The 12,503-nt window shown below is 44.8% G+C and overlaps 1 protein-coding gene across 1 annotated transcript in view; it reads left to right on the forward strand.

Annotated features, from left to right (window-relative positions):
* Nucleotides 1-1,007: 1,007 nt before the first annotated feature.
* TUB (tubby bipartite transcription factor) overlaps nucleotides 1,008-12,503 on the forward strand; it is a 112,087-nt gene continuing 100,591 nt past the window's right edge. The window contains exon 1 of the mRNA XM_026034694.1: nucleotides 1,008-1,053. Within this exon, the coding sequence (XP_025890479.1) occupies nucleotides 1,025-1,053 (29 nt within the window). The 5' untranslated portion in view covers nucleotides 1,008-1,024. The remainder of the gene's footprint in view (nucleotides 1,054-12,503) is intronic.

Genomic DNA, 12,503 nt, shown 5'->3' on the forward strand with positions numbered 1-12,503 from the left:
AATGGTATTTGGACCATGTGTAATAGAATGACGTATGTATAATTAATGGAATATAGGTTTAAGTTGGAGGAAAAAAAAAAAGGAAAATAACTAGACTGTAGCAGAGAGGCATTTTCAGCAGGATGCTTCAGGCCGCAGAGTGCAGTGAACACTGGGACAGACCATGAGGTAAATGGGTGGCCAGGACTCCCGCCTGACACGATGGAGACGGGGATTTCCCCATGGTTTGCAGTCACAGACCCAAGGCTTCCTGATCCCTGCTCCTGTTTCTGTAGCTCTCTTTAGCTTCCACGTTAATAAGAGATTTGAAGACTCCCAGGAAGAGCAGCATCTTCCTGCCTGAAACCACAGCTGCAGAACAGGCTGCAGAGGAGTCCTGCACTCATCCGAGTAACACCGCGGGATCCCTTTTGCTTAGTGAGGAGCCAGCAAAGCTAATTCTGCCCAGACGCAGGAGATTAGCCAGCCTAGTGCGATTAGGTAGCTAAGGTGGCCGTGCTCTGCGCTAGGGGGTGGGAAGGACCTTGGCAGCGCTGGCACCAGCGGCTCGCGGAGCGTCCGTGCGCGGGGGATCGGCTCCTGCGAGGGGAGGATTGGCAGGCGCGGGACCTGCCGCGGGGTGGGCGAAGGGTGATGTCAGCGCCGTGGAACCGTATCTGTGGAAACCGGGATAAATAAAAGAGGGGAGCGTGGCGCGGCAGGAGGCGCTCCCGCTGCTGCCCCCGGCTCGGCTCGCGGGCTGCCTCCTAAGCAGCTTAGCATCCCTGCGGCGGGTTAGCGGCCCAGGCCCGGGCGTCGCGCGGGGCCCGGCGGCTCCCTCCGCACGGCGCATTCGGCCGCTCCCGAGCGTCGCTCCCGCCGCCGCCGTGAGGGCCGCGGGTCTCGGTGTCCAAGCCAGGGCCTCGCTCCCGGGCGGGAGGTTGGTCCTAAAGCGCCTCTGTTGTCCGCCCAGACGGTCGGCCGCCCGCCGGAGCGAGCGCCGCAGCCGAGCCGGAGGATGGAGAGCGTCAGCAGCAACAGGACCATGTCGTACAGCAGATGGAGTTACAACAGGTACTGTGCGTCCGGGCTCCTGTCTCCTTTTTTCTCTTCCTGATACTGCGAAACTATGAATGTTTTCATATAAACCAAGGCTGTGCCCTCTCCTCGGGGCTCAGGAACCTTTCCTGATGCTGCTTTTGCATCTGAAATAGGCTTGAGGAGCACAGGTTTACCAGTTCCTGAAAGTGGTGGTTGCTGCTCTCTGGTAAGCAAGGTGATTTTTCCTCTCGGTTTTAATAAAACAGAGGATTGCTTCAGTCACAGAGCAGGAAAGTACAAACGTTTCATGGACTTTCTTCTCAGTATGGCTGAATTTCTATACAGTGATCAACTGAACCATTGATTGGACTCGTGGAGAGGTGATACCTACTCAAAGCTGACATGTGGAGATTTTCTATATATCTAACTTAAGCTTTAGGAAATGAAGGGACCAGGGTTTTTTGTTAAATAGTAGTATTTTCATAGCAAAACTAAGAAGGATGATATACCTATACCTATACGTTCTCTATGTACCACAGAGCTAAAACGGCTGAATTAGGTCTCTCATTGAGACAGCTGGCATATCCACCTTATATTTTATATCAGGGTGCAACTATATGTGCATATTTTTAATATTTCATACAATAAATAATGGAAATTATTGCTCCATTAGTTTGTGATTCACAGTTGTGATTGGCAGGTTCTTTAAGCCCATTTAAAAGGTACGAACTTCAACACACTTTTCTTTTGTCTATGTAAATGTTAAACATGAAATGGCATTACAGCGTTGTTAGCATCTAACTGAATCACTATTGCAAGCCTTGCAAGCCACTGAACTATTCTGAAGAAATAACCTTTGGAAGTGTTTTCCAGTGCTTCAACACGTATTCAGTGTCACCCACGCTCCCTGGGGGTGCAGGATTGTGTGGTTTATAGGGGCATCTGGAGAGTTTCACTCATTTTCTGTACGTCCGTATGCCTCAGCAGAAAAGAGGTACAAATGCATATTGTGGTGGCAGTTGGGATTGGGTTTTATTTAAAAACAGGTATACATGCCTATATAGGCAAAGATGATTTACCCAGCAAGTCATGGTTTTATGCATATATTCTGCCACACTGATGATGATTTTCATCACTGATGCCATGTCCTAAGTAACAGCACTATTACTGCTCTGTTAGATTACAGGGAATAGAATTGAACACAAGTTTGCAGCTGTTACAATACAGTATCTTAACCTGTGGTAAAGAAAACAGAAATTTCAAGAACACATCCTGAATGCTTTATTCCAGTGCTATCACCTTTTGATTTAAGCTTGCTTATTGCTTGAAATCTGTTTCTCTGGTTTACAATCTTTATTGACGTGACAAAGAAGTCTCTAATAACTGTTTCTTAGCATTGTAGTCATTAGGGATGCTGCACTTGCTTGTCTACCTGTTTTTTATTTTTATTATTTTTCACTTGAAGTGAGAAATACAGTATTTCAATGCCCAAACTGTTTTTTTTTTTCCAGAGTATGAAATTCTATGTAACAAATACATGAACCAAGCCTTGTAATTTGTTTTTCTGTCAGCTCCTCATGCTAGAAGGCTAAGGAATGAACTGCTGCTTTTACTAAGTCTTCCCTTTCTGAAATGATGCAGCGTTGTTCTTGTACACTGAAACTGTCCTCCCACATCCATCTTATGCCCAATCCAATTATGCAAGAAAGAATAAATCCTTTTTATCTAACCCCCTTTTTGCTGTCAGCTGTATTTGGAACATGTTTGCTGCCTCATCCTTGATCTTCCTGAGCAATGACAGAAAAAGGTTTGGGAGAACTTTCTGTTGGCAGAAATACACTTCAGGATGGGCTCTTTGAGATTTAATGGCAATAGTATGTATGTGGAGAATATCCTTTCTTGTAGCTGTTTGTGTTTTTCTCAGTGTCACAAGCATGCTAAATTCAGGCTTGACAGATGACATGTAAAGAAATTCTCACGTAGATATTTGCAGTTTCCTCTCTGTTCTGACAAGTGTGGAATGCCCCAGCCGAAGGTGCAGTCTGCTCTGTGTTTTGTATGCGCTTTCCCCGGTTTCATAAACAGAATTTCTCAAGTAAAATAAGTGAGGGGAGAATGCCGCTCACTGTTTACATTTAAAACTCATGAGACAGTGAAAAATGGGAAATGCTTTGTCTTCCTTTGGGCACTTAAAGTACAGTCGGGAGCTTGAGGACATGAACTCGTCTCTCCTGAAGACTAGAATTTTCATGCAATTGTTTACGTGGCTGTTGGGCTTTGACAAACACAGGAACTCATCATAAGGTTTAGAGAGTGTTGCTCACTAGTATAGTGGAATGAGGGAGTTTTGCTAGTCAGACTGAATAACATAATCTGTTTTTTCCTCAGTGGAAACTTCTGAAGTTGTGCTTGAAATGCAACTGCTCATAAAACAGCATTAGTGATACTTACCTCATTTACGAAGTACTGTGAAATCAGGTGATGAGACTTTTATTAATACTTCTGCAAATGAAGTAGACTGTGGTGACAGCTACCACAGCAGAACTGTCCCCAGGAATCACAAAATGCTACAAGTGCAGACAGGATCTCGTGGCACATTTGGGCCAGGATTCCCCAGACCAGCTCCTAATAAAGTTAATGTGTCGAGCTCTGACGTTTTGCTGCTCTGCAAGAGGGGTCTGATAGTAAATAGCGTGGAGTGTGTCACAGCCTTTATCGAGGTGGAGTAATACCTGTGCATGGTGCAAGTCCCAGGAGTGCTAGCTTATCTTTAAGATGACCAGTAGGTGCAAAATACTACTTTGATGCTTTTCCTGTCTCACTTTATTTCTCAGTTTAATGTTGTGGTTTTGGATGGGAGGGGGTGATAATTTTGAAGGTGAATGTCTTAACAAGTGAAGAAGGAAAAGACCTTTGAAGGCAGAACTGAGGGAGTAACACACAGTTAAAGTTGCAGGGCTTTGCTAAGAGGTATTTTAATTGTGGAAATATTCCTCCTGTGCCTCTCAGCATCTGCAACTCTGTTGAACCTCTTGGTCACCCTATGAGTTTGCAGGCGGAGGAAGGTGGAAAGAAAGAGAAGGCCTTGGAGATAAGTTGGGGGGTAAGGGGGTACCTCTCCTTACTTGGAGGTAAGTAAGGGCTAAGTTTGCCCCTTACGGCAGGGCTGACAGCAGCTAGATAGGAGAGTGTAACTCATTTTTCTTTGAGTAAATATTTAAATTTCCTGTCTCTGGTGCTTGTTACTGGGTGATCTGGATGAGCCACTTGCTTTCTGCCTGTTTCCTCCTTTCTCTCCTAGTGGCACAGGGGGCTTAGGCACATAGCTGTCTATATTGAAGTGGTTTGCAGTATTCTGAACAGGCCAAACTCTGCATTAAAGCTGATGACTAGTTCTCTAACTGCACATTGAATTTTTTTTTATCTTGGAGTTAGCCTTCATGAATCAGCATTATAGTTAGATAAGGCTGAAAGAACAGGCTCTGGCTCCCATAAATGCTGTAGCATCTATTATTAAAAAAAAATGTTCATAGTTGTTATGGAGTCCAATTATGGAGTCCTGACTCTGTAAATTGCATGATGATGGAAAGCCATAGGAAGAGGCGGAGTTACTCTGTTCCTTCCAATATTGAAGCATGTGCCATGACTAAAATGCTTGTTTTTTTTACAAGTACAGGCATTTTTCTAGGGGAGGAAGGTTAACATTTTTTATGTTTCTCAGAATTTGACCCTGACATTAAATTCTTTTCTCCAACTTCTTCCATTGCAGTACAAGATTTCTCTATAGGGAGAAACACTGCTCATTCCTGTAGGTAGCTTAGGGAATGCAGGAATAGTCCAAGCACTGAATATCAAACCCGAGCTGAGGGAAATCCATGTGTAATTAGAAGAGACCGTTCAACCAAGTTCACCTCAACTGCTCTTTTAGGCAAAACTGCTGCTTTGGGGCAAGGAGAGGTTGTGTAGCTATGAAAAAAGAAGCAGCTGTATTGTGGGAAAGCTCTCAGAGAGCAAGTATGGTATTGCCATGTCTCATAACTGGCTTTCCTGAAAGGCCAGCCTTATTTTAGACCTATATTTGCATTTCTCCCATTTCAGTGTTTTGATGATTTGCTCCTCATTCTAATTGTTGACATTCCAAAGCAGAGGACAGAGACGGATTTGAACAAAAAGTGGGGATCCTTCACAGGCTGCAAAAATAGTTGGTAGTTCCAAAGTAACCTGGCTAATTCCCAGACTGAAATAATTGTCCTAGTTCACTCTTTGCACTCATTGAGAGATTGCTTTGAGAGAGCTCCTGCTTCATTTTTATTAAGCTAACATTCCGTGTGAGCTGTGTGCTGTCAGCTGAACATGCACACAGCCTTCTGGTGCAAGGAAACACTTGTTCTCTGGCCCGGGGCTGGCCTCCCTCCTGTTCTTCGCCTCAGTTTGCAGTGCTGCGCGTGTTCTGGCAGCTGGGCCGCCCCGGGTCCCCTTGCTGCCCCGTGTCCCCTTGCTGGCTGGCCGGGCCACCCTGCCGCCAAGGGGCCCGGCTGGCCTGCGGTGCCTCCCCAGGGAGCGACACCGGCGCTAACGGAGCCTCCGCAGGTCAGTTTCCTGCGGGAGAGAGGGCTCCCACCAGTGCCCTTCGTTCCCTGAGTCCAGATTTCATCTCTGTGGGGATAATGACCCTTGTGAAGTGCTCTCCAGGTTAGCCTGTGGTTAAATGTATTGCTGTAGGAGTCCGTGATCTTCATGGAGGGAGCTGCACTTGGAAGGGGCTGCGGTTTGACCTGTTGCAGTTGCTCCTGTTCCCCATCACTGTCCATGCAGGGCTCCCGAGCTGGGCACAGTGGAGGCTACCTGCAGCAAGAAGGGGCGAGTGGAGTATTTGGAAGCCCATCCTATGCTGAAAGTCTCCAAGATTGGACAAACAGAGTACGTGTGCATCTTCAGTCACGTGCCCATACACGAGACTCTTTTTTCTTTTTTTTTTCTTTAAATAAGTTACAGCAATGCAATCATAGACCTAAAGAGATAAGGGAATAACGTAGGTATATAGATGGTATCTTTTCTGTATAATCTATTAATTTCAGACTACAAAATTATATTAACACTCCTAGTTACCCCTAGTTGGCACCCTTTGACACACACCCGTGTTGTAAGAGGACCTTTAAGCCAAAGACTTTACCTAAAACTTTTTGAAATGAAGACATTCAAGCTCAAGTCGTGAGACTAACCTCATAGTCTTTGCTTATGAAGACTGTTACAGCACTGTCATGTGTCTCCCTGCTGTCTCTGCCCATACCCCACTGCTTTAGCCCTTGGAAGAATATTTTGGGAAATTTACTTCGAGGATGTTTCAATTGATGTAGACAGCTGAAAACTTTTTCTCTTGATCTGTCTCTTAGGTCTATTCTGGATATCCATTTTGTTCCTGGCTCATTCTTGAAAATGCTATTTTTGCTTTGCCTTTTTTATTCAGAGTTGAAAAGCTGCTACTGTGTATATGGGTCATCATATAGGAAGGTTTCACTCTTGCATCTTTTTTGAGATTTTTTTAATTCCTTGATCTTTTCTAGGATGTGCTGCTATTGGAGACTTTATAGGGCTTGTCCTTCAAACCTCCACCAAAAGGGTTTTCTTTGGAAATTATAATTTCTTGTTGCTCCCTTCTCTTCTTCGAAGTAGCAGCTGTGAAATCCTGAGATACTTCTTATGCCCCCGGCCTCGCTGCGGCCGGTTCCCTGGGCCTGCACCCGGGACGAGCGGGGCCATCTCAACACCTCAAGCTTCGAACCCCCATTAGAAGAGGACAGACACACCACACTCAGACCCTTTCTGAGGCTGCTCTTGACATTTTTCTTCATACTCTCTCCTCTGCTGTCCTGTGGCCTGTGGGGTTTTTCTCCTCAAGTAAATATCTCTATAGCTGTAACCATTGAATAAAGTAGCTGGGAGAACCAAGAAGCAGAAATAAGGGATGAAAGAAAATGGCCACATCTGAAGTGAAGCCAGAATAAAATTTTTCTTGAAGTGTTGAACTTGGGAGCATTTATGCATCAATGTCGTGCATTTAGCTTTATAGACATCTGTTCTTTACCTTTTTTTTTGGTCCGTTTTTAAATATAATACCAGTTACATAAGAGAATCTAGAATTTTGGAATGATGTTTTCTTACTTGAGTCAAGACACTCTACATGATATGTAGATGCACATCTCCTCCTTTACTTTAGGATCAGAGTTTCACATTGGTTGGTGGTGCATCCTTATGAGTGTGTGAATTCTCCAGGGAGTAAATGGTGATTTACACCTGACAGCAGGAGGTGGGAAAGGGAGAACTTCTCATCACTTTTCACTGAGGAGGAAATTCTAAAGCTTTTTATTTGAGGTGATTGTATGTTAATCATACTTACTCATTTATTGCGTTGCAGTTCTAATGCACGTCAGGAACCCACAGCATGTAACGTTACTTAAGAGTTTTCAGTAAAAGGGATGAGTGCTTATGTGTGTGTTAGCCCTTCCTTGAAGATGTCACCTTTGTGCTCTCAGTCATTTCATTTTCTTCTGTATAAAGTGCCCAGGTTGGGCAGTAGCAATTGATGGCTCTCACTGGTGTTGTGCAACCTCAAACTCTGCCTAAAACCTTCAGTGGCATCACAGGGATGATGCCAACATATCAACAGTGGTTAAAGAATTTTTTACTTTCTAAAAAAAGTTGACTGTGAACCTAGTAGTCTACATTAACAAACATAAAGAGAATTTTTTTGCCTAGTGACTTCCTTTCTTAGTTACCATGCCTTAGACCTGTTTTACTCATCATTGGAATTTAATTCTGGACACTTGGAATTTTTTTTCCCCTCTAGTACTAGTGTTATTACTTCTAAATATCAAGACAGGAAAGTGGAAAGTTTAGGTTGTTACCTTGCAGCATAGATCTGCTTCTGTAAACTCTGTCTTCCCTGTGGCAGGTAGCTCTTGTGAGGAGCGTGATGCAAAGGTTGTAGCCGCCTGGACCTCAGCAGCTCCGTGGTGCTGCTCACGGATACTCATGGATCGTGGTGCAGGCTCGTGGCCATGGGAGGGTGGCGGGAGCAGGGCGCTGTCCTGGGGCACTGTGACCACCTCGTCTCGCCTGCTGCCGCCAGCGCAGACAGCCAGTTCCTCGGCGGTTTGCTGTTGCTTGCAAGCATGCAATTTCTATGATAGTTGATGCTATATTCTTCTCCTTGGTATCCGAATTGTGCCTTTTGTGAAGATGCATTTGTCCTGTCAGCTCCTGGCGAAGGTGGGGTGCTCTTTTCAAGGGATCTGAAGCTAAGCCACAGCCATTGCTATTCACTATTTTTGCATTTTCCTGAAGGTGAGCTTCAATCAGACAACAGGGCATTATTTAATATATTATTAGTTAGTTAATTATTAGTTAGTTAATATATTAGTTTAATATATTATATATAATATATTATATTTAATATAATAAACTATATTATCATTAAATACGGATATGCTGCCTTCTGTTCAGAAGGCTAGGATGGTGGGCACTGATATTTTCCTGATGCTTTTACTGTCTTCTGTAGGCATTTGCTGCTGGCCACTTAAGGCCGAGTGAAACTTCGGCTCTACTGAGCTCAGCCATTCTCGTGTTGCGGGAGCTCTGCCTTTGGACAGCAGAGAAGGAGCCTCTGGGCTGAGTGAGAAGGGCTTGTAGGAACTTGAAAGGTTTGTGAATGACCGTGGCTAGAGATGAAGACTAATGCAGGTTGGTGATGGCAGACTTTATCTACCAGCTGTCCTCCTGGGCAGGCTGGGACTGCACGCATCCAGAACAAACATGTTTGTGCCTGTGTGTGGAACTGAAGCTTAAATGTGGGGACCAAACTCTGCTTTGTTCACTATAGTGTCTTTGCCATATGTTATTTACGTTGCATGCACTCATCTGAAAATTTTGTATATAGTGACAGGATGTTTTAAAGTTCTAATTAGGGTGAAACGCCTGCAGAAACAGAAGCATTTCCTTTTTTTTTTTTTTTTTTTATCCATTGCAACAAGACGGTTCTTTTCTGCTGTTGACTGTGCAGTGGCTTTGCTAACACAGTGCCAGTGAGATGCTGGAGTAAGACTCAGTGTAAGGATGTGAGTGTGTGGGAGCCGAGTTGCGCAGGCGGTGCTTGGGGTAGCTTCTCCTTTTGCCCTGACACGTGTGGGGGCTGCTGGGCTGCTCCTTCCGCCCTGCGCGCGGCGTTGGTGCTGCGCGGGGAGAGCAATGTTTCCAAGAATAATAGTTTGCTTCATGTTTGTTGCATTTTTTGGCTATTTGGCCCAAGTTCTGTCCCAGATAGTATCTGCCTGTGTTTTTAAGCCTTTATTTTTCCTATATCCTGAACAACATAGAAGTGCTTGTGCCTCTGGTAGTGGCGTGATGCTCCAGCAGTGGTGTGGTGCTCTGAAGGTGTTTGCAGTTCTCTGACTTCTTTACCTGATTATTGTTCTTATTTTGCAACTGTAATCTATGATTTTAATATATGATTTGACCTTTCTAATGTCATGTCCTTCATAGTGCTGCCTGAATGCAAATTCCAAGCTCTGCATATTGTAAATAATGTACATCAATGTAGGAGATGCCTTTGTCTCCTTCAGAAGAACTGAAGTGGCTCTGTTGCTTGGCATGTTATTCCAGAAATGCTTCGCACTGTCTTTTCCCTTTCTGAGGAAGAGAAGAATGTGTCAAAGAAAAGCAAGGCAATGATGACTTTGCTGCCTGAGAGGATGATTAAATACGAGATTTGTTTCCAGCTGATTGATGTTCTGCATCACAGGTAGTTCCTGTCCAAAAAATCAGCTAATGTTTGATGCAGCCTCCTGCTATGAAACAGAGGGAAGAGATGCTGCAGCTGCCCAAAGGGAGTGAAAACACTGCATGTACCAGAAAAACCAAATGAGAAACCTGCCAAGCTTGGGGAGATGCATATCCCAGGGGAGGCTTTGTAAGTGTGAATAAAAACAACAAAGCCTCATTAATCTGAAATTGGAAGCCAGTCTAAAGAATATTCGTGGTGTCTGCTAGTAATTGCACTTCGGTGTTTTGGTGTGTACAGTGTGGAAAGGTGTAGGCGCAGGAAATGCCTCTTTAAAAATACAAGAGGGCTAGAAAGATACTTTGTTTTCTCATATTTCTTCCAAGTCCTCTCCTTTATATTCCTTTCGTCTGCTACTCACTGGTTTTATTGCTGTGGTGGACCATCAGAAAAAAAATACACATGATTTTTCTTGGATCTTAGCAATGGATGAGCCTAGAGAACGTGAAGGGAGATCTTTAGAGCTGTTTGCTTGGTTTAGCCCTTGAGTGAGCTGCCGCATGGAGCATTGAATTGCTTTCTGAATTAAATCTGTGGTGTTTTGCTAGCACATTAACTGACAGCTGGCCAAAGCAATAGGAGCTGTTATGTTGAGGTATTAGTCATGTTCTGAAACAATATCACCTGATGGCAGCTGTGCAGCTGCAGCAGGCTGGGAGCTTTGCACGTCTAACGGGAGGGCTGCAGCCAGGCACCCCTGGCAGACGAGACCTGCATCGTCACTGACCTTTGTGTTTGTGTGTTCAACTAGAAATATTTCATGATCACTCAGGAAGAAGCAATAATACTTTTATTCTTTTAACTAAAGATCTTTTGCAGTATCTAGAAGGCTTGCTTTAAAGAGCAAACTCGAGGAATTCCTTGCAGAAATAAGCCCCAGTTTCTAAAGGCAAATGTGTGGCTGTTGCAGTTTGGATAGCCCTGCTGTGACGCTTCCATTGACTTGGGAAAGATCTGTCCTGATACTGATGCCCAAACGCTGGTGGCTGCAGGACCTGGAAGCCTAAGCAAAGCCCTGGGGCAGCCTCAGGGGTGCAAGGAGCTGCTGAATTCGTGCTGCCAAAGGCCCTGCACAGCAGGAGATACTGCGTGGCAAAGGATGCGAGGACACCCCTTAATATCTCTCCGAAATGTCTCTGCTCTGGCTGCAGATGGAAATGGCAGAGTGAGTTACAGGCACCTGATTGCTTTTTGGTTGTGGGGGACAGGGACAGAGCTAAGGGTATTGTCACTGTCTCCCTACCTCAGCAGAGTGTTTCTGGGGTTGGAGCTGGAGTGTCTCTGTGCCCCTGGAGTGGAAATGTTCCTGGTTTTGCTGCATGACTTTGCTTCTAACAGGCGCTACCATCCTGCTTTTGAGCATCCTTTTCTTTAAACAAGTGCCCTCCTATTGCTGCCTGCCAGTGCACTGAGTGAATCTCTTATTTAGAAGCTGACAGGAGCATGAATGTGGCATTGCAGCTTGGCTCTGCAGGCGCTGCTTTGAGCTCTGCGTCTGCTGAGCAGCGCGATGCAGGCGTCAGCCGCCACTGAGAACTTGGCGGTACCTGTGAGGCTGGAAATTTCTATTTCTTCCATGTTACTAAGCCTGTTTTCATTTTTAATTGATCTTGACAGCTGTATTTTCTTGTTTAAAAAACAAAATTTGCTTTTTATGGAAACTGGTCCTTAGCGGACCCTTCTCTCTGAAGATTTGACTGAGGATGCAGTTATGCTCCTAATCTCATATATCACTCAAATCCATTCGGCAGGTCACTTGAAGATTTGGTTTTACTCCTTATGGGGCTCCCGGCAGGATTTCAAACTGGTACTCAGGGGAATTGCCTCCCTCCAGAGGCTGCCAGAGGGTGGGAGCTGCTTCAGCAGTGAGTTCTCCTTTTGCAGACTTTGCTCTCAGACTGACCAAGTATCAGCAATAAGGTTGGCAGAAGATGATCCTGATTTCTTAACCACTCCATCTGCATTAGAGCACGAGTGAGAAAAGGCCCCATCAGATAGTGACTGCCACAGGAGAGCTGGTAACAGCGCATCCGTCTCTCAAGGGTCCAGCTCCAGAGCCTACGACAGGCTTCACGTTTTACCCTGCACTTATTTGGAGAGATACAGACTGATCCCTGCTCTTGGGCATGACCTGCCTGGACAGGAGCACTCGCTACAGTGTAAGTGCTTCTTTCAAAGGAAATGCTCTTTCAGGGCCAGTTTCTCAGTTAGGAACCTGGATAGGGAGGGATGCTGGAAGCCCCTCCTGTCCCCCGCTGTCAGAATATAGGGACAGAGGGAATGCAAGGCCCTCCCTCCCACACGGAGTCGAGCCTGACTTACATCCATTACCTAAGCATGCTGCTGTAAGCCTAGCTAGCTGCAGTGCCTCAAACCCTGCGTGTGCATTCCCTTCCCTCCTCTTTCTGCCCGTATATGTATATATAAATACATATCTATAAATATATATATATAGTGTTCAGCTATATATATATATATATATACACCTTTTTAAAATATATATAATACCTTTTTAGGTGTTGCAAGGCATAATTCACTCACATTTCTGTATTAAAGCAGCTTCAAAGCTCTGTTTAATTGAATAAATGTACCTTATATGTTCTGGCTGACTTAAGGCCACCATCAAAAAGCATTTCAATTTTCTTGA

Source organism: Nothoprocta perdicaria, unplaced genomic scaffold (assembly GCF_003342845.1).
Source record: "Nothoprocta perdicaria isolate Ctin4 unplaced genomic scaffold, notPer1 scaffold_15, whole genome shotgun sequence".
NCBI classification, from domain to species: domain Eukaryota; kingdom Metazoa; phylum Chordata; class Aves; order Tinamiformes; family Tinamidae; genus Nothoprocta; species Nothoprocta perdicaria.